At 53.9% G+C, this 22,194-nt stretch overlaps 1 protein-coding gene across 1 annotated transcript in view; it reads right to left on the bottom strand.

Annotated features, from left to right (window-relative positions):
• Positions 1 to 20,306, bottom strand: part of ENG (endoglin) — a 30,607-nt gene extending 10,301 nt beyond the window's left edge. The window contains exons 1-3 of the mRNA XM_068973039.1: positions 19,901 to 20,306; positions 11,518 to 11,660; positions 2,181 to 2,321 (exon numbers count right to left, since the gene is read on the bottom strand). Of these exons, the coding sequence (XP_068829140.1) occupies positions 2,181 to 2,321; positions 11,518 to 11,660; positions 19,901 to 19,967 (351 nt within the window). The 5' untranslated portion in view covers positions 19,968 to 20,306. The remainder of the gene's footprint in view (positions 1 to 2,180; positions 2,322 to 11,517; positions 11,661 to 19,900) is intronic.
• Between the last annotated feature and the right edge of the window lie 1,888 nt (positions 20,307 to 22,194).

Genomic DNA, 22,194 nt, shown 5'->3' with positions numbered 1-22,194 from the left:
ACAACAGAAGACAGGATATTATTCTATAAGAAACAAAAGGAGCAAGACAGGTCCCTTGAATGAACAGAGATGAGAATCTGGGTGGCTCCAGCACCTCACTGCCTCCACTGCCCATTTCTAGTGGGCTAGAGAAGGAAATAGGAAAGACTTCCTGGGGTAGAAGTCAAAGGATTCATAGGAAGCTGCTGGGGCCATGGATTCAGAGTTCCTCTTCCACCCATCTCCAAAGGCAGGGGCATTACGCTGAAGCAGCAGAAGCATGAGAGCTTCAGGCTAGATACTAAGGGGGGACTGCCTGACAGTGGAAACAGGCAAGACATCATAGAAAGGTCCACTTGCAATGGAGCAGGACTTTAACAAGGGGGCAAAGTGATGAGGACCTGGGTGAGAAGCCCAGTGCCCACCCCCAGCCCATGGGAGGGCTGGGGGAGTCATTTGGAGCTAGAGAGTTGGGTTGGGTGGTGAGTGGGAGGACTTTTACCATCTGACCCTCAGGGTCAGCTCTGTAAAATGGGAATGTAATAGGGATTAAAGAGCATTTGTCAAGCTCTTGGCGCCGGGTCTGATACAGAGTTCTGCGCCCTCCCCCGGTGAGACTCTTGGCCTCTCCAGAGGCGTCCAGGCTCCGGCTCTTTGGGGCCGGCTCCGGAAGCTGCGGGCCGAGGTCGCGCGCGGCTCGGGCGGTCCATCCGCCCCCTCTCCCGGGCCCGTGTATTCTTAGCCCCGGGGATGAAGGCGTGGCCGAGGCCGGAGCCGGCGGCCGCTGCGACCTTCCGGCCCGGCGGGCGGGCGCTTTTCATGTGCCCTGCGTCAGCCAGAGCCCCGCCGGGCCTCGAGTCCGGGGCTGGGCCGCCAGAGGGTCCGGGAATGGGGAGGGGGATAAACGTTGCCCGCTCTGGGTGGGTCCCGCTCCGTCCTCCCGGTTGGCTGCGTTCGGCCTGCCCTCCCGTGGGGTGGGGGGCTTCCATGCCGGCCCGCTCCGCCTGACTCTGCACTTCCGGCCGCCAGTCGCGCGCCCCCTCTGCTTCTCTCGCTGTCTAGGCCCGCGTCCCAGGCAGCCCGCGCCGGGGCCTGCCTTCAGGTCCCCTCCTCCTCTGCCCCTGCTCGAACTCTTAGTCTCTCAGAGTCGTTCCTCCCACAACAGGCCGGCCCTCTTTCCGTTTCCATATTTCTTTCTGTGTCTCGCTCCCACTTGTTTTCGTTGCTCTCCCCCGAGCTCCGGCTCTCTCCCCTCTGCTTTTTCTGGCTGTAAACAACAGCTGCTGCATCTGGGGGTCCCACCTCCCAGGGCCTTAAACGTGACCGAGGCCGTGCACCCGGCCCACCCGACCTCCTCCAGCCCTGAGGCCCCCTGGCTGTAGTCCCAGCCAGTGGACCCTCTCTCTCTGGTGGATGTGTCTGACATTTAAAATTTGAATTTTTAAAAAAATAATTTTTCTCCAATTTAGGCCATGTAAATTATAGCAAATCTTGCAAATTCAATACAGTGGAAAGAACAAAGCAGATCTCTGGTCCTCATCCCTCTCCCCAGCCAGAACTACTGTTAACATATTGTTAGGTTTCTTTCTGGCCTTTTTTTTGTCTGTGCTTGAATATTTTTACATTTACATCTTGTAAACTTTTTCAAAGACAGTGACAAGGTTATTTTATGGAGTAATATCAGTGAGTCCAGATCTCTCACTGGACAGATGGGAAAACTGAGGCTATGAGAGACGGTTGGACTAGGCCAATTTGTGCATCAACCTGAGCGCTTCCCAGGTGGCTCAGTGGTAAGGAATCTGCCTGCCAGTGCAGGTTTGATCCCTGAGTCAGGAGGGTCCCCTGGAGGAGGAAATAGCAACCCACTACAGCATTCTTGCCTGGAAAATTCCATGGACAAAGGAGCCTGGCTGGCTATAGTTCATGGGGTCACAGTTGGACATGGCTACGACTGAGCATGTACGCATGCACATATATCACCTCCTGCGTTTGATTCCCACCTCCGGGTTTGTGTTCTTTTCCCCAGGTTCTGTTGCCCTTTGTGTTCTCTCTGGCAGGGCCCCATAGGGTTCACCAGGAAGGGCCCTGATGAGTAATGTCATAATGAAAAAGAGAAGCAGGGGACCCTGGCCCACAGAGGTGGACAGCAGGGGCCTCCCAAAGCCCGTGCCTGAGGCTGCGGTTAGAGGTAACACACTCACATAGGCCAGCTGGAGTGGGATTCCTGGTGCCTGCAATTTCAGGAAGATGGATTTGTTCACACTGAGAATCAGCAGCACCTCTCGGGGCCGGATGCCACCTTGCTTGGATGTCTGGAGAGTCAGCTCCAGCATTGACATGTCCTGGGATGGGGGCAAGGGGAGAGACACATACACAGATCAGTCAGGCTGCAAAGGCTGTGTGCCACCCAGGTCAGCAGCGTTGACTCATTTACTGTCAGCTTCCATTTCATTCTCCCTGCCCAGCTTGTCCACTCCTGTCTTCCAGAGCCTGGCACAGTGCCTGGTCCTCAGGCAAGTACCCAGAAAATATTTGCTAAACAAATGAAAGATGAGTCTCAGCAAATCCAAGGAGACTTTTTTTTTTTAATGATCAGAGGAAGGGATAGATTGGGAGTTTGAAATTGACATGTACACACTGCTATATTTAAAATAAAGTGCCTGGGACTTCCGTAGTGGTCCAGTGGCTAAGACTCCATGCCTCAATGCAGGAAGCCTGGGTTCAATCCCTGGTCAGGGCACTATATTCCACATGCTGAAACTAAGACTTCACATGATACAGCTAAGACCTGGGGCAGCCAAATAAATAAATATTTTAAAATAAATAAATGCAATGAGCCTGAACTTTATTTGGTAGTCAGTTGATGTTTATTATTTCCATTAAACACCTGCTGTGAACCAGCCTGTGTGACTTTAGAGCGCACCGTGTGCCCTTTCTCTGTTCCAGTGCAGCAGTGTTGAGGCATCAAACTCTGCTCCCCAATTGCAGTATTCCTATTTGCCTTACTATTTTAAAGTACTAAATACTCATGTTTTGTCGAGTAATATCATTATTTTGAGTGAAGTTGAAATCATTTCTGTCTCAAGAGATACTGACTGCATTAAAAAATTTAATTGATCATGGTGTATGTATTTAGAATGCTTTCATAACAACAATAATAACAACTAATACCTAACATTTATACAGTGCTTCCTAAGTGCTTGGACTGTTCTAAGTGCTTTACACATTGACTCATTTAATCTCACGACAATCCTAAGAGGAAGGTACCATTGTTATTCTCCCTTACAGATGAAGAAACAGGGCACAGAGAGGTGAAGCCATTTGTCCATGACCACACACAGCATGTAAGTATGGAACTAAGATCTAGACCTAGGCAGGCCTCTACTCTCAACTACTATCCTGCCCCATCATGTTTTTCTATACCTCTTTATTCCCAGAAAGAAAAAGAACACAGCAATCCACAAGGCAAAGTTTCTATTGCAAGAATAGACTTCTTTGGGCCTTCCCTGGTGGTCCAGTAGTTAAGAATCCACCTTCCAATGCAGAGGACATGGGTTCGATCTCTTGTTGGAGAAACTAAGATCCCACATGCTTTGGGGCAACTAAGCCCACTAGCCACAACTAGACAAGTCCACGCACCGCAACAAGAAGAAGCCTGCATGCCACAGTGAAGACCCAGCAGAGCCAGAAAGAAAGAAAGAAGAACCCCCGCTGTGCTCAAAGACTTTCTGAACCAATGGAGCATGAGCAGATGACTCCTGAAACTGAGACAGGTGCAAGTGTCAGAAGCCCTGCCTTGGACTTATAAGGACAAAGACAGATGGAAACATTTGACTGACACACAAACTCCAGCTGTTCACAAAAGCTGGCAATCTCTCTCCAAAGAGACAAAAAGCTGAACACCCCCACCCCCGCCCCGCCATATCTCCTTAAACTTAACAAAAAGGAGACGGATATTTCAAGATGAAGCCATCAGTGGAAAGTTTTTAGATTTAACTTCTAATTATCTCCTGGCCATTTCCCCAACTAATGTCAGACAGCCAGAGTGTTTCAGCTGGAAAAATCTGCACAGAAATATTTCCACTACCTAATAATGACACCGTGATCATGCTCTGTAAGTTTGCTCTTTGAAACAAAATAAAAGCAAATAATATTTCATTTTCAATGTTTCATAAATATTTTTTTCATTTTAGTGAGCTATTAGGTTGCTTATTTTTGAATGATCACTTTTACGCTAGTTTATAGTAGAGTGATATATCTTGAATTTATGTTTGTGTAAGTTCACATTTTTTATTAATTTCTGTTTTCCAATGGGTTTATAACTTTGGGGTTTTGAAATATCTTGTGTCATCAATTTTAAAAACTAGTGTACATTCTAGACACTTTATGGATTAAATATTGGATTTAATATCATATTTTGGCAAAATAAGAAATACCACTCCAAATGTCAGAGCTGACGTTTTGTTCCAGGATTGTGATCAGTTCTTGAAATTAACTGAAGTGAAGGGAGACCCACCTTGGTGTTGTCAGGAAAGGCCCAGGCATTGCTGCCTTGTCTGAATCTTCAAGAATGGACCCACCCCAGCTTCATTACCTAATTGCCTATGTATTATTAGCTTGAACCATCAAATATGATTTCACAGCTCTGTGTATATGATCAAAACACCTCAACCGTACACTTTAAGTGGGCAGATGTTTTCACAATAAAGTTATTAAAATACGACAACCAAATATCAGTACTTTCACAGGGTTCAGTCTAACGCATGCCCAGCCCTATGCTGTGTGTGTGTTGCACACGCTCTTATCGAAGCAGGGTCAGGTATTCTCCCATTCCACAGATGTAGCAGCTGGGCACAGGGAGGGCCCCTGCCAAAGTGAGTGGTGAAGTCAGACACCCAGTACCTGTCAGCATGGTGCCAGAGTGGGTGCCTGGACCCCTGGGCAGCTCGCCTGGACCGTGTCCTCCCTCTCAACCCTGCCACTCCCCAGACTGCCCCACAGTTCATCCCTGTCCAGCCCCACCTGTCTGTCCTCCCCCAGAGGAGTGAACCTCACGGCCCATGCATGGCGAATAGATGGGTCCTATGGTTATGAGGTGCCGCGGCTGCTGCGGACAAGGAGAATAATCCCACCTCTGCCCTTCGGTGGACGCCCACAGGCTGAGAGCACAGCCCCCGAGGTGGGAGGAAAGAGCCCTGTGACCATCCATGCCTGTTGCCACCCCACAGTAACTGTCCCTGATTGTGCCTTAGTTTCTCCATCTGCAAAACAGGGATAGGACAGAGTGGAAACCGAAACCAAGTGAGGCTCTGGATAAAGGAAGTTAAAGAAGAGAAGTAGAGGTCAGCGTCGGGTCACGCTGAGGGTGAGGGGGTTAGGAGACTGGAACTTCGCGACATCTGTCATGACACTCAGCTCTGCTCCCAGGGCTCACATACCAATCCCTCCACTCCCTTGTCACCAACTCCCTCCCTGTAGAGTTAGGGGTGGGGAGGGAGGATGAGTGTGGGCTGAGGCCCAAAGAGAGGCAGGCAGGGGCCAGGGCCACACAGCAAATGAGCCCTGTCGAAAGTCAGGGAGGCTGGAGAGCTGGGCTTCCAGGGGTCTCGGAGCTCCCGGCTCGAGCTCAAAGGCCAGCTGGTTACCAGAAAAACCCAGCCAGGGTTTCCATAGCAAACACTTCCATCCCGTGGCCCTGACTCATCAACACAGTCACTCACACGCAGACTTCCCTCTTTCCTCCCAGCCCCGAGGCCAAAGGTAAAGAAAGGGGCCTGCCTTGTCCCCTATCCCAAGCTCCCAGCCTTCCCCATGGCATCCTGGGAATTCTGGGAGCCCAGCTGAGGTGGGCAGGCCAGTCACGCCCTTGCCCCCAGCTCTGCAACCTGGGCCGGCCGGGGCCTGCCCGGCCCCTTCCCTGAGCCAGTGGGCGGGAGACCACATTTCTATTTTTGTGCCTCTGGCCCACAGTTGCCATTGTCGGCCCAGCAGTCAGTGGCGGGAAGGGGGATTTCAGTGGGGAGGCCCTGAGCACTAGTAGCCACTTATAGAAAGTCGCTTCCAGCAATTCTTCTAGGAGTGGAGCCTCGGGCCTGCCTGCAGCCCCCACCCTCCTAGGGCCAGACTGGAGCCGGCCAGATTGGAGCCGGCCGTCCCTTTGCTCACCCCAGTGGAGTCAGACGTACAGGCAGCGTAGCAGGCGAAGGGCGTCAAAGCCAGACAGAACTGAAGTCAAACATGGGCTCAGTCATTAGCCTGTGACCCTGGGCAGTTACTTCCTGTCTCTGGGCCTCAGCTTCCTGATCTGGAAAATGGACTGAATGATATGCCTACTTCATAGATTTGTGAGGATTCAGTGACATTCTGCCTGCAAAGCGGGTGGTCCAACATCCAGCCAAACACATGGCAGTGATTGGCTTTCTCGACCTGCCATTCCCTCCCTGCTCACTCATCCAGAGGAGGGCCACAGTTTAGGGGCTGAGGAGGTGGGCATGTGGGCTGGGCAGCTGTTGGCTGAATTGGGACCAGTCAGACCTCCCTGCAACAGCCCCTCTCTGGGCCTCAGTCTCCCCATCTGTTTAGGCTCAGTATTATATGGCTCTTTGATTCCGTCTGCCTCCTTGGGGCTCCCAGTGTTTGGCATCTGGGAGTCAGTCTCCAGCCAGGTGGCTACAGAGTGGGCTTCCAGAACCCCCACGAGAGGCATGCCACTCTCCCCAGCTGGGGGTTCCTGATCAGCCCATGTCATTTCTACTTCCCCAGTTTCTTTGTCTGTCAGGGAGAGTAGCACTGGGCCTGGCCCGGGGCTGCTATGCTCTTAATGGGAGACAGGAAAGAAGGCACAACTCTGTCCTCCAGGAGCTTGGCGGAGAACAAGACTAACACCCCCAAACAACCAGTAACACTGCTAACCTCATGGAGGTGGCCAATCAGCAAATGCTTATACACAGTTACATTTCCCCTTCCTTCCAATATTGACCCACCAATCCAACCATCCACTACATCCACCAATCCAACCAACCATCCATCCATCCATCCATCCATCCACCCATCCATCCACCCACCCAACCATCCATCCACCCATCCAGCCACCCATCCAGCCATCCATCCATCCCTCCATCCATCCACCCATTCATCCACCCACCCAACCACCGATCCATCCATCCATCCACCCATCCATCCACCCATCCAACCATCCATCCATCCATCCATCCATCCACCCATCCAGCCATCCATCCATCTGTCCATCTATTTACTCATCCTTCCAATTCGGGGACTGCCCCTGAGTTGAACACTGGGGATATAGCACTGAGATGCAGATGCAGTCCCTGCCCAGTCTGTCTGGCCCCGAGTCCATGCCCTTCCCACCAAGCCTGTCCCTAATATCTGCAAGGCCTGGGACAAGAACACATATGACAGCCCCTGGCCCCAACCCACCCCTCTTCTCTTCACATGGATACATGTGGACAACCATCCTGGATGGTCAAGCTCTGCCATGCTCACCCCGCAGCCCCCAATAACCTCCCTGCCATTGCTGAGTGCATCACTCAGTGCCAGGACTGCTGACACCCACTCTGCCTCCTCCAGGAGTGGCTCCAGCACAGGCCAGGTCTGCTTGCTGTCTGCACCATAGATGCCACTCTAGTAACTGCATGCAGCCCTCAGACCTGGGGGAGCTAACCCCAGCCATACAGTGTCCCCTCTAGAGGGAAGGACAAGAAGGAGCCCCATCCAACCCTGGGAGGAGGCTCAGTGCATTTGGGCAGGGAGTTCTGGAGTCCTGGGTACACAGGGCAGGGGCTGGGGAGGGATGGCAGAGGGGTGCAACTGGAAAAGGGCCAGAGAGGGGCTACACATTGTAGGTCCCAGGCAGGGGCCCCCTTGCCTAAGTCTGAGGGCTGCACTGCCTTCCACAGCCCTTCACAGGGTGGCCTAGAGGAACCCAGGGCCCCCTGCCCTCCCTCTGCCTGAGCAACCTCGTCTGCCCCTCTGGCAGGCGCAATCAGCACCAGAGCCCTGTGAGTTCTGCCTGCTTGGTGGTGGTGAGGCGGTGTCAGCTCTCTGAGTTTGCCCAGAAGTGGGGTGAATCAGCAGCTGTCTTGGCTGTGCCCTGGCTGCCTGAGGTTTGTTAGGAGGATAGCAGATCAGTGCAGTCGGCCTGACGGGAACTGCTGAGACACCAGGCCGGTTTCCTGTCTCCACGGGTCAGGATGTGACCCCGGGCCCCCTCCCGGAATCCAGGCTCCGGCCTGCCCTTTGGGGACCCAGCGAGACAGAGCCCCTGCCCAGCGGCCCCCTCATCTGTCTGCAAATGTCCCGAACACACACACACACGCACCATACACACACACCCTGAATCTCTCTTTCCCGAGGCTCTTGGCCGCCACAGCTCATGTGCCGCCCACCCACAGGAAATCTGAGGATTCAGAGGCCACGCGGGGATGGACAGGAAACTGTTTCTCTGTGCCAGGGTTTGCAGAAGGCAGCCATAGGTCGGGAGGGATTGGGCTGGTTGCTGAGACAGCCGCCACCCACGCCACCGCTGCCAGCTCGTGTTTCTTGCCTCTAGGCCTTTGCTCAGGCAATGCCCTTTGCCTGGAATGCCCTTGACGCCCCTCTGTCTGGCTCGACGCTGGGAGTCATTTCCCTACTGCCCCTTCCTTCCACATTCAGTGATCATCCTCCTGGGGCCCACAGCCCCTGGCACCCCCTTCCCTCCACTGCCAAGTCCATGACTCAGCACCAGGGCTTGCCGAGGCCCACCTCTGCCTCTCCTGCAAGTGCCTCCAGGGCCATGGCCAGAGCTGCGTTGCTTCTGCACCATCAATGCCCAACACAGGCTGGACACAGAGCAGGCACCTGGCGAGGACTGGTTGTGGGAAACTGTTGGACTGGAGATCCCCTTCTTGGCGCCTGCCTGGCGAGGAAGGTGCCCCCCAGGGAAACCACAGTTCTTTCCGTGTTACTGCAGTAGGTCCGATGGGGCTGTGGGCTCTCTTGGGGCAAGAGAGCCACGAGCATCCAGCTCCAGGAGGCTAGACCTCAGCTGCCCCTCTGCAAGTGCGTTCATAGTCCCTGCTTCAGACACCTGGTAGCAGTTGCCTGTGCGGATCCAATTAGTTGAGTGATGTGAAGATGCTCGGTACATTGCAACATGTCGGGCCAAATGAGAGTATTGACATGAGAGATGTAGGCCCTGCAGAGGAGATGCTATAATGACAGGCACAGCTACTGTAAGTTAAGTAGCGGCTTTGGGCAGAACCATGCTCAATATGATGCCTGCATTGCCCCCCTGGATTCTCACAGCCTCCTTGTGAGGTAGTTATGGTCATCAGCCCCATATTTCCCATGGAAAACCAAGGCTTGGAGACGTGGCCCAAGGTCATGCCCCTATAAGGGATGAGGTTCAGTGCAAAGACAGTCTTGCTTCAGAGCCCATGTTCTTGACCTTCCAGGTCACATAGCAATACATTCATTCATTCATTCATTTGTATACACAGTCACTGGTGCACATCAGGCCCTGGGCCAGATTCAACTACTCCGTGATTCTTTGGTGAGTCCCTGAGCCCAAGAAATGTGTGTCTATCGGAGCCTGGAGAGAAGGAGCCCCCTGCCTGCCCAGTGTGATATGAGATGCTGGCCAGTGATGAATGCAGAACTGGGGCCCCCATCTCCCAAACCCCAGCTCTTTCCATCACCCCCTCAAACAAACAGGCTCAGCAGTCCTGGAGCCTACAGCCTGGCTCCTTGAATTAAAAGCTGGACATTCCATGGACTGAGTTCTCTGGTAGAGGCAGAAGGTGACAAGGAGATTGTGTCGTCATGAGTTTAGGGTGACAGGTTACAGCAGCATCTTGTCATGCACCTAAAAATCCTCCAACAACTGTCACTGTTCACAGGATAAAGACCAGGCCGCTTGCTGTGGCAATGGGGCCTTGTCAACCTCCCCAGCTGTGCCCCGAGGAGAAATGCATGCTCACGCTACAGCAAGCCATGTGATGCTGACCCCAAACGAGGCCCGCCTCCCTGCCTGTGCATTCACTCTGCGCACTCACTGTGTCTTCTGTTCAGCCCCACGGCCTCCTTCACTCTGTGAGCTCTGGCCACCCTTAGCGTTCTTGCAATCTCCAGGAAGCCCTGCCTAACCCCATAGCAGCCCTGTGCTCCCTGAGAAAGCTCCAGTCATCTGGGTCCTGGCTGTCTGTCTGCACATGTCTCCCATGGGCCTGGGTGCTTGGCTAGGAGCCTTCTCTGACTCTGGCCCGCTGCTGAGTGATTGGGGCTGGGGGCGTCCCAGCCACCCAGGTGAGGTGCCAAGACCTGAACATCCAAACAAACAAAATGAACTCGCAGAGGGCAATCTCATTTTCCCTATCATTACCAAATTTGAAAAAAAAATTACAATGGCTATCGAAACCACATAACGTGTTTGGCTCTATCTGGAGCTTGGGGATTATCAAGGCCCACAGTCCTCATGGCAAGCAGGGTGGTGGGGAGCCGGGCCCCCTGATATTGGTGGTCTGGGCACCATCTTATCACTGCACAAATGCAGGGTAGCCTAACAGTTTCAGGGACCACAAGTTAACCCCGAGCTGATACCACTAAATCGCTATCAAGACCTGAGGCTGCATGGGCCAGGTGTGGATACCAGCCCAGGAGGGCCAGGTGCCCCCTGAACACTGAGATCCACTGAGGAATCCAGGGGACAGCCTGGTTTGGAGTCTCCGGGGATCTAGTGAACTCTGACCTCAGACATATTGCTTCACCTTTCTCGGCCTGCCACAGGTCCCTCCTCTGAAAAATGGGGAGACAGAGCCCTGACAGACAGGCCCTCAAGAGGCTTAATACATGTAAGGAGATTAATTCTGTTCCCGGCACTTAGTAGGCCTAGCACAGTACCTAGCACACAGTAAGTGCTCAATAAATGTGTTATTAGTATCAGGAGGGACCTAGACAAACTCATGGCGGGTCTTCTTGGTAAGGGGAGGAGAGTCTTGGAGGTGACGTCATCGGTTTCCAGACCCTGACCCGGTCACAGGGGTGTGATGAACGACATTCCAGGGAGGGAAGCACTTTTTCAAGGTCAAGGCTGCCTGGAGCAAAGCCGTATCCGTTAAGAAGAAGTGAGCTCCCCATCACCAGCGGTGCACGAACAACCACTTGCCTGGCTTTTTTCCACTCCTCTGCTGGCCAAACCCAGCCCTTCCCACCTGGGTCTTGTGCAGTTTGGGGATTATCAAGGCCCACAGTCCTTGTGGCAGGCAGCGTGGTGGGGAGCAGGCCACTCCCCCCCGATATTGGTGGTCTGGGCACCGTCTTATCACTGCACAAGTGCAGGGCGACCTAACGGTTTCAGAGGCCACAAGAAGATTACCCCCAGAAATGGCTCTGCTGACAGGCCCTGTGAGATGCCCATGTCACTATCCTGGCAGAAGGCCTGGTGAGGACTCAGCCCACTACCCCAGGGACTGAGTCCTCATCTTATTGACCCTGGACCATCCTCTGGGTCCCCACCCGATCCTGCCATTGGGCACTCACCCCTAGGAATGTCAAGAAGAGCACGTGGACTTCTAGGGTGGCATCGGGGATCTGAGCCACACAGCCCTCAGAAACCTGGCTCATTACGTATGTCACCTTGGAGTCCACAGGCTGTAGGTCACAGTAGACTGTTTCTGCAAGACCTGTGGGAAATCACAGGGCGAGAGAGGGACAAGTTAAGAACCAGTTAAGAACAAGGTGGTGACAGCTGCTCCCACTTTCTGAATGCCTACTGGATGCTTGGCCCTGTTTAAGGTCTTCATTACATCCTCACAGCTACTTTACAAGGGGTGTGTGTGTGTGTGTGTGTGTGTGTGTGTGTGTGCGTGCTTGGTCACTCCGTCGTGTCTGACTCATTGCGACCCCATGTAGCCCGCCAGGCTCCTCTGCCCATGGAATTTTCCGGGCAAGAATACTGGAGAGGGGTGTCATTTCGTCCGCCAGGGGATTTTCCCAACGCAAGGTAGATATCATTATATTCATTCCACAGATGAAGAAACTGAGCCTCAGAAATGAAAAATCTCTTACCTGAGGTCACAGTGCTAGTAGGTATAGGGTCAACAGATAAAATGCAGGACGTCCAAATTTGAATAAATAAATACGTATTTAAAGTATAAGCATATCCCAAACATTGCACGGGATTTACTTAGACTAAAAAGTTTCAGTGTTTATCTGGAATTAAAATTTCACTGGGCATCCTATATTTTTATTTGCTACATGTAGCAACGCTAACATGTGAGGCAGGGCCCACATGTACACGCACCCAAGCCTCTGGGCTGGTTCGCTCCAAAGGATCAGGAGGCAAAACTTCCCCTCATGAGCCTCAAAGAGGCTTGAGAGTCTCTTGGCCTCAGCGGAGAGAGCGAGCCCAGGTTCAGAGGGCAGGGCCGGAGTAGGCCGCAGAGCCTGCTGCCCGGAAACGCAGGTCCTGAGGGAAGGGAATGGAATTTCACCCCGACCCAGCAGAGGAGGAAGAGGAAATGAGGCCCCTACACCTCGTCCGAAGGAATGTGCCGGGGAAGGAGGGGCGCTCCGGAGGAGGGAAGGAGGACAGAGAAGGGGAGACTGTTTGGAAGTTTGTGTCTCCATCTTGTCGCGCTCACTTCCTGTTTTCTTGGAGATCAAAGATGGGCGCGGAGGGCCTGGCCGCACGTCCAGCCGACGCCAGCCCAGAGGATCGGGGGGAGGGAGGCTTCTTCCGAATCCCAGGCTATTGGTCTGGCTTTGGCTTAACCCGGTCTCCTTGCCCAACTTTCCACTGGTTGGCTCAGGACCCCCAGAGGTCAGAGAAGGACATAAGATGGCCCCCCCCCCCAACACACCACCCGCCAGCAACCACTTGGGAAGGATAAGTTCAGGACAAGAACATTTGGCTTAGAAGTCCTCGCCCTGGCTCTGTCCTGTGTGCCAGGGACCCCAGAGTGCCTGTGGAATAGGGCATTTGAAAGCCAAGGTCCCTGGAACCAGGCTGACCTGGGTTTGTGTCTGAGGAGGCCCAACACTTACTAGCCTATGTGTCTTTGGTGAACTACTTCACTTTGGGCTTCAGTGTCCTCATTGGTAAAAGGACGCAAGAATAGAATCCACAAAACCATAGAGGTGACTGAGAGGACTCCGTGAGACAAGGCGTATGGCTGTTTGTTGCAGTTTTTACTTTTTGGCCCCACCGCACAGCCTGTAGGATCTTAGCTCCCCAGCCAGGGATCGAACCTGCACTCCCTACGGTGGAAGCGCAGAGTCTTAACCGCTGGACGGCAGAGGTCGTTCTTTTGATTTTAATTGTTTGATTGACTTTGGCCATTGAAGAACAGTTGGTCCCAGGTGGGTGGTGAAGTGGTGGGACAGGACAGCTTGCAGGCGTGGGGCTTCAGAGAGGGAGGTCACTGGTGTTTCAGGCTCAACTAGACTCAAGGGCTGGTACCTTTTGCTGCTGTCCCCCCTACTTGGGGACCCACCGAGCCCCTCAGTGCTCCCCACCTTCCCCCCGGCCCTGTCAGTGAGCACAGGCTTCCTGGCTGTTGCTTTTCCTCCTGTACAGACGGGAGACTACAGTCCAGAGACGCAGCGTGTCCAGAGTTACACAGCACACACAGCTGACCGGGCCAGGCTCGGACCTACCTCTCCGCTCGCAGTCTGGGGTCTGGTCTGCAGATTAGCCCAGCGCCTTCCTCCTTCCTTCAGACTTTCCCTGCCCCCTCCCCAGACTTCCAGGAACCCCAGTTCCTCCCGGATCGCTGGGGCCGCCTGGGGCCACCTCCTCCATGCCGTCAGCGGGAGAGGCCACAGGCCTGGCCATTATGTAATGATCAGATAACGGGCCAGGCTGGGAGATCAGATAAGAGGTCCATTTATTTTGGGGCCTTTTCGAGTCCTGGCCGCCCCCACCCCGCAGACGAGAATGGGGAGACAGGAGGGAGTGTGACGCCCGGGGCCTGTCTCCCGGAGCCGGAGGCGGGCCCAGACAAAGCTGAAAACAATCCCCTGGCACCAAGGGAAACTCCTGGGACCTGGGTTGGAGGAGGCGCCGCTGGGGGCCTGGGTGACCGGGTGAGTGAGAGACCCAGCACTGGGGAGCCACCTCTCCAGCCCTGTCTGCTCCCTCTCCTGCCCCACCCACAAGCGCAGAGCCACCTCGGGGGCTTTCCAAATGGCCACCCCCAGCACCTAGGGAGGCCGAGAGGATAACAGTCAAGCAAAACCAGCCCTGGAGCCAGGGGGTATGAGCAAAATCCCAGCTCTGCCCCTTGGACAGCTGGTCACCGTGAACAAGAGCCTAACTTCTCTGAGCCTCAGCTTCCCCCTTTGCAAGACAGCCGCCATCATGTTTCCTGGGCACCAGGGACTATTTAGAGGCTTTGCTTGAGTTCATTCATTTGATGCGTGCAGCAGTTCTACAAGATGGGGACTGTTATTATGACCATTTGACACATGGGGAGACCAAAGATTAGGGAGAGTCAAGAATTTGGAAAAGATCCTGATGCTGGAAAGATTGAGGACAAACAGGAGAAGAGGGTGACAGAGGATGAGATGGTTGGATGGCATCACCAACTCAATGAACATGAATTTGAGCAAACTCCAGGAGACAGTGAAGGACAGGGAAGCCTGGCGTGCTGCAGTCCCTGGGGTTGCAAAGAGTTGGACATGACTGAGCAGCTGAACAACCACAGCAAGAATTTGCCTGAGGGCACCCAGCTGTTAAGTGGCAGGGTTCATACTGGAGCCCAGACCATCCAGCTGTAGCACCCAGCACCCGCTGCACAGGCTGTGTTAGCTGCATGAGGTAACCCGCGTACAGATTCTGGTATGCAGTAAGTGTTCTGGACACAGAGGCAGTGGTCATTCTATGAAATCAGGGCAGGTCCTCTTTGACAGAGGTCTTTTCTGCTTTTTCTCTTCTTCAGTCACCCAGTCACCCTTTGCTCCTTTCAGGATTCAACCATGGCCTCAAAGATTTCCCTGCATCCAGCCCAACCGCTGCTCCCTGGGCCTGGCCACCAGCAAGACCTCAGCACTCCTTTCCCCAATCTGTCCTGGGCTGCTGATGTCTCTGGGTTAAGGCCACCCTCCACAACCTGGAGTGGAGTTAAAAAGTGCCAGGATCCAGGACTTCCCTGGTGGTCTAGCAGCTAAGACTCTGAAACCCCAGTGCAGGGGCCCAGGTTTGATCCCTGGTCAGGGAACTAGATCTCACCTTAAGAGTTCCCATGCCACAATTAAAGATCCCACATGTTGCAACTAAAAAAAAATTAAAACATAAAGTGTAGGGATTGAGAGATGTTGAAGTTTCAGATCCTGATTCTGCTCCTTTCCAGCTTCCTTTCCATGCCTCAGTGCTATTATTTGTAAAATGGAGTGGTCATAGTTAAAATACCTTCCTTGGTGAGTTGGTGGAAACATTGGTAAATTGACACAAGCATGGTGCTAAACAGGATTCCTGCTCAGGAACTAGAAACCACTGTCAGTTATTTATGTCCATTGCGGGGAGATGTGAACGTTTCCATCAAACATACCTTATTCCTTGCCCTTTCTGTGCCCTCTCCCTGAACACTTCTTTTCAACTCCTATTCATCCTTCAAAACCCTGTTGGGAAAATCTCATCAGAACCCATCCAGTTGTGCTCTAGGTAGGAGACCCATTATAGGTGCAGGAAAGAAACCTAATGTGTGGGGTAAGACGATTTGGCAACAGAGAGAGCCTCACTGTCTTCCCCAAGGCACTATGGTGTATGGTTAGGTCCTGGGCTCGAGCCCCTGTTACTCATTTCTGAGCTATGTTACTCAGGCAAATTCCTTCCCCTGCCAGCGCCCCAGTCTTCTCAGCTGTGAAATGGGGCTAATAGGAGAGCCTGCTTCATCGGGCTTTTGTGCAGGTTAAGTCTGATAGTACACATAACAGGCCTAGAGCAGTGGTCTGGCCTTCATCTACACCTTTGTCACAGGTATTAAAGTCAGTTTGGCCCTGGATGAGAGTCCTCTTTAGCCTCCAGAGCTGATGCCCCAAAGCTGGGGCTGGAGCTAGAAGGGGCTCCAGAACCAGGGCGATCAGTGTTTCAAGCCTCCCACAGCCACCCAGGCCACCCATGGTACAAGGAAAAGAAGCTGAGTTCAGTAGACAGCTTGGATCTGTCACTAGTCCTGAGCCTTGATTTCTTCATCCGTAATCTGGGTATAGAGACAAAAGGCAGCCTGACGCACTGGAGACACAGAAAAGGTGGTCCCTCCTGCTCACCCTGATTCCTCACTAGGCCCTTGAGCAAATAAATAGACCAGGCTTGTCCTCCAAGGGCCCAGCACTGACCTAGTGGTGCCCATGAGAAATTGAGATCGATTCTTTCTCTCCTTCTGGGGCTTAGTGTTACCAACTATCTGGCCGAAGTGAGAACCTCAATTAATGGTCCTGCCCTCACTGTCTCAGGGAACCCCTGTCTCCTGGTTCACACAGCTCCTGCTCCAACCTACCTTTCCTCCCGGCAAACGAGAGGCTGCCCCGAATGCCCTCTAGGGATGGATATCTGTAGGCTGTGTCTTGCATCCCTAGCCCCTTCTCAGGGGTCAGGGCTGGGGAGACTCTCACACAGGTGGCCAGCAGCACAGGGGACTCCAAGTCACACCTCTACCCTGTCTTTCAGTAAGCACTTACCCACACTTAGGAAACACTCTTTGATTCCAGCCACCCAGCAAGGGCCACGAACCCCAGCACCTCCACTTCTGGGACTCTATCCAAGTGAAATACTCCAAAATACAGGAAAAGATGCATGTACCAAAAACGTGCTTGGAAGTGGTATTTATAACTGGTCCCCAAGGGGAAACCACCTAAGTATTCAACAACAAAGGATTCATCAGGGAAATGATGAGATGGCACGTTTAAGGGAGAGAATATTCTAGAACCACAGTGGAATGATCATGGAGTCCACATGACAACATAGAAAACTTCTGGGACATAAAAACGGTACATAAGATTTCCAGATTTGATCCACTTGCATTGAAATTACCTTAAAAAGCTAGACAATAGCCAGTAAGAAAGACACCAGCATGCTAACAAGGCCCAAATTAATAGAAGGAGCTGGGAGGTCATTTCCCCCACTCTTATCTATTTTCTTTGAGGAGCGGACTCGAGCGAATATATGGTTAAATTGCTTTTTAAAAATCTACACATATTTGCTCTTACAAGAAATTCCAACCTGACAGGAAAGTATGTCTTAGAAAGTGAAGGTCGTCTAGAAGGACCTGGTGCTAAGGAGCAGCGACGCGGGGGTTTTCTTCGTGCACACGGTACGTCACACATGCGCTTGGTCACGTCTGACTCTGGGACCCCGCAGATTGCAGCCTGCCAGGCTCCTCTGTCCTTGGGACTTCCCAGGCAAAAATACTGGAGTGGGTTGCCATTTCCTTCTCCAGGGGATCTTCAGATCCAGGAACCAAACCCGAGTCTCCTGTGTCTCCTGCATTGGCCGGCAGTTTTTTCTACTGGCTGAGCCACATGGGAAGCTCACAGTATGTGTTACCGCTATTTTATAGAACTGGATTCAGTACTGTAGGAGCATCTGACAGTGTGTCCCAGACGGATGTCCACAACAGCGTAGATCTGGGAATAGCTTTTTCTCGGTAACTGCTATGTGAGATTCCAGTGGGTAGTCAGCCGTGTCATGGAGTCCAGGCTGGTGGACACTGCCTGGCTTTTGTTACAGGCACCTATGGACCATACATCCTTACTGAGTGGGGCAAGTAAGCCCTTGGGGCTGACTTCTGAAGGCAAGGATGTTACACAAGTTCGGGTTTTGAAAGATTCTGCCAGGTTGTGTTCCCAGAAGGCTGGATTCATCCGGGGACCTGTTTTGGTCCTATTTTGACCGCTGGGGTGCCAGCACCTGCCAGCAGGAGCAGATTAATATGTTATCAGGAGTTTTTCCAACTGGCTCTTAAACATAGCCATAATTAAAAATTAAATTTTATAAGCTTATCATTAAATAAATCACATATTTTATGTGTAATATATATTAAATGTATACTATTGTATCAAAAGTCATAAACCCCTAATTATTTTATTCCCCTTATATTATCTGTGTTCTTACGGTTATCTACGTCTGTCGTATCTGGGTGGTGGAAATAGTAGATAAAGCTTTATTATGGCGCAGCCGCCCCAACTCCAAGTCTGCTGAGTTGATAGCTTGAAATCAGCTGGGTGGGAACACTGACACCATGGATATTAACAAACATTAACCCCCGCCGCCCCCACCCACCTCTCCCAAACCACTTTTGACTATTTGCCAGCACACCACTGCCTTCCATCTTATAAAAGCCAACCCTAAAGAGCTGCGAGGGTCTTTCTCTGATGACCTAGAGGAAGAGAGTGTTATCAAACTAGAAAGTGGGGGAGGCTGGAGAAAGGCAAGATGGTTGGGGGCCTATTGTGGAGTTCAGGTACAGCTTCTGTCAGAACTGTGTGGAACTCAGCAGGTCAGAGCCTCCACTTCCCCTCCTATAAAATGGGGTGATAGAGGCAGCCGTCTTGGAAGATAACTGGGAGCTTATGGAGAGTGGCTGCCATATCACTGCCTGATCAGGAGCAAGTGCTCAAAGGAGCCACAGGCCTGGGGTGAAACCCTGCTGGTTCACTTAATGTCTGAGACTCGGTTTCCTGTATTGTCAGTGAGGCAGCGGGAAGAGCTTAGAGACCCAGGACTAGGAACCTTAACATGCCTTGGCTGGAGTTAGGAGCTTCCCTGATAGCTCAGTGATAAAGAACCTGCCTGCAAAGCAAGAGACAGAAAGAGACTCAGGTTAGATCCCTGACTGGGGAAGATCCCCTGGAGAAGGAAATGGCAACCCACTCCAGTACTCTTGCCTGGAGAAATCCCGTGGACAGAGGAGCCTGGCGGGCTATAGTCCACGTGGTCGCAAAGAGTCAGATGCGACTGAGCGACTAAATAACAATAACGGCAGGGTAGGGTAGGGAGGGGGTGATCATCATTGCTTCTGTTCCCATTCTCACCCCCCCACCCCTATCCCTTAAGGAGGTCCTGGATGTGCCCGAGGTGAGGGGGTGTCCACAGGGCTATCTAGGGGCTTCAAATAAATGACGGGCAGGGCCCAGAGAGGCCCAGGGAGAGTGGCATGAGGGGCTGGGGTCCCCGACTCCTCGCTAACTCTCATCTAGTCATTTCAGAAGGTCGCAGAGGCCATGACCACCTGGAGAAGCCCCCAGGCTGAGCCCCTAGTCTGGGCTGTGCCCCCATTCCACACACTTCTTGGGTATAAGCGGAGGGAGCACCCAGTCGGAAGGGTTCCGGGAGCCGCTCACAGGCCCCGGGGAAGGTGAAGGAGGAGGAATGTAATCATAAAACCACAACAAACAGAAACCAGCTTGCCACTGACTTTCCCCGAGGGGGCTTCTCTTATCATCCTCTGCTCGGCTCAGCGGCCCGAAGGCAGTCCCCCAAGATCACATCACGAGGAAACACAACGTGAGATCTGAACCCAGAGCCCAGGTTCTGACTCTGAGACCGCGCACCCTCCCGTCCCACCCATGCCTCAGATGAGGAACTTAAGGCCCAGAGAGGGCAGGGGACTCGCCAAGGGCTGAACAGCACTCTAGGACCTGGGCTTCCTGGGGAGGAACTGGATGTGGCTGAAGGCCAGTTAAGGTAAATAACTCATCCCTGTTTGCCCGAGTCGTTTAGGATGGAAAGTTCATCCTGCCAAACCGGGATGTTTGGTCACCCTGTGACATCTGTCTCGGGCGGTCCAGAACCCCACCCGCCCCCGACCCCAGGACAGCTCCACTGGGCAGGAGTCGGGACAGAGGGAGGAGGCCGGGAACACTCGGGGCCTGGTTTGTGCCCTGGGGGCCCAGTCACCCCCTCCCCGGGTCCCTGGACACCTACTTGTGGGGCCGAGGCTGCACACGACCAGCAGCAGGGCAACGGCCTGGCAGAGCGCGCCGCGGTCCATGCTGTCCTTCCGGGGGTCTGCGTGCGGGGCCTTATCCGGTGTCCAGGGGCAGGGCTGCGGACGGGTGCGGGGGCCGGCGTGGGCTCTCGCGGGGACCCAAGGGCAGCAGGCAGCTGGAGCGACGGCGTCCCTGCTCCAGCCTTCTGAGGTGGCGGCTGAGGGGTCAGGAGAAGCGGGCACGGGAGCGTGGGGCCAGGCTGGGGGGTTGCTGGCCCAGCCTTAAGCGGGGAGAGGCTGCAGGGCTTTTGTGGATGGTGGTGGCGGCGGCAGCGGTCCTGGCCTGTGGATACAGATGGAGGCTGGGGTCTGACCGTCAGCTATGGGGAGCTCCGGCTCATCCAGCCTGGCCCGGGGAGGCAGGAAATGCGCTTCCTTAGAGAAGGGGCCGGGCCAGGCGGCCTGCCAGGCAGGGAGAGGAAGTGCCACAGGCTTTGTCGCTGGGTGGGGGGCCCTGGGGCGGGGGTGTTTGTTGGGGGGGAGGCAGTAGGGTGGGAGGACCCAGGCTCCAGGTTCATCTCCCCACATACCCCACCCTCCCATCCCACCCTGTCCAACGGCTGTCTGGTGGGGTGCATCTGGCAGCCCCAGGGGGGCAGATGAAAAGAACCATCCTAACAGCCCACCAAGGGGCACAATCAGGGGCCAGGCCTGTCCAAGGCCTGGAACTTCATGGGGAATTCAGCTCTGTGAACTCGCTGTCCCCGTTTTGTAGATGAGGGGACAGAGGCTTGATGAGGTGCGATCACTGACCCAAGAAGATGGTGGAGCTGGAGTTTGAACAGGTCTCCTCGGGCACCAACACTGGTTTCCCTAAGTGTGACACTGGGCTGGCGTTCCCTTGTTTTGTAAGCAGGGAGCCTGAGGCCCAGGATAGGGGAGCAATGCTCCAAAATTGGCACAGCACGGCAGCTGGGGCTGAGATCTCAGGGCCCAGAGAGCACAGAGGACAAGCCCACTGCCACACAGTCGCCCTGGAAATAAAGCAGGTACAACAATGCCTTCCTCGCCAGGCGGTTGTGAGATTTCCGTAGGTCCAGGTGCCATAGCACAGAGCTCTGGGCCCGGCACTCAGAAAGGGCTTGCCCATCACGCTCCCTGAGCCTGGGAGACAGTCCCAGAACTGTCCCTTGCTCATTTGCAAACAGTTAGCACCAACTACATGTCCGCCTTGGTGCTAGTCATGGGTAGCACTTTAGGATCAGCCCCAGGAGGCTCAGAGGAGGAAGCCGCTGCCTGGAGGAGGGAGCATTTAGGTCTGGCCTGTGGAGTCTGGGCGAGCTGCAGTGAGGGGGTGGAAAAAGGGGTGAGGAGGGCGAGTCAGGCTGGGCACCAGCCCGAGCAAAGACACAGAGGCAAGAAGTGGCCTGACAGCTGCAGGTCAGGCAGGGGTGTGGCGGGGACAAGAGACCTAGAGAGGCGGACTCTGGCCTTGCTCTGGGAGAGGGGGCAGTTTTTACTTTAATTTAGCTGCACCGGCTCTCAGCTGCAGTATGCCAAACTCCAGTCTTTGTTACAGCAAGGATCTTCAAGTTACAGCTTGAGAGACTCTTAGTTGCAGCATGTGGGAATCTAGTTCTCTGGCCAGGGATCGAACCCGGGACTCCTGCATCGAGAGCACAGTCTTAACCACTGGACCACTAGGGAAGTCCCAGGGAGTGGGGGGCCTTCAGGACTGTATCCTGAAGGCCTCGGGAGTCACAGAGGGTTCTGGAGAGGGGGTGCTGGCAGAGTGGGCTTGGAGAGGACGAATTTCCATCCCACAGTGGGGACAGAGCCAGGGGCTTCCCCCTTTACACTTGTCCTGGTCACAGATGGAGAAACCGAGGCCCAGGGAAGAAGGAGAAGGTGGGAGCCCTGGCTGCCTCCGGATAAACCGGGGGCCGAGTGGAGCGTGTTTGCGTCTGTAGGAGCTGACCCCCGGGGCAGGAAGGGCGGGTGTGGCTCCTTGGGTGGAGGTGGGGGAAGGTTTTGCTCGCCCAGCCCTGTGGCTGCGCGTTCCATGCCCGGCCAGGCTCGGGTCTTGGGTCACTGGAGACCCATCCCAGTCCAGCAAGGCCAGGAAGGCTGTGACAGAGCGGAGGGAGACCCCCGAGAGTGACTGTTCCTCGGCCTTTTCCTGCAGCCTCGGGGATGGGGAGGTGGGCATCACCAGGCACAGGGTGGCTCCAGTAGGGGAAGGTTGGGTGCCTGTGAAGTTCCCCAGGCACCCTCCCAACCAGAGTCCATG

The sequence above is a fragment of the Capricornis sumatraensis genome, chromosome 1 (genome assembly GCF_032405125.1).
Source record: "Capricornis sumatraensis isolate serow.1 chromosome 1, serow.2, whole genome shotgun sequence".
Taxonomy (NCBI): Eukaryota; Metazoa; Chordata; class Mammalia; order Artiodactyla; family Bovidae; genus Capricornis; species Capricornis sumatraensis.
The sequence above is the reverse complement of the archived record's forward strand: the minus strand, read 5'-3'. Positions and strand labels throughout refer to the sequence as shown.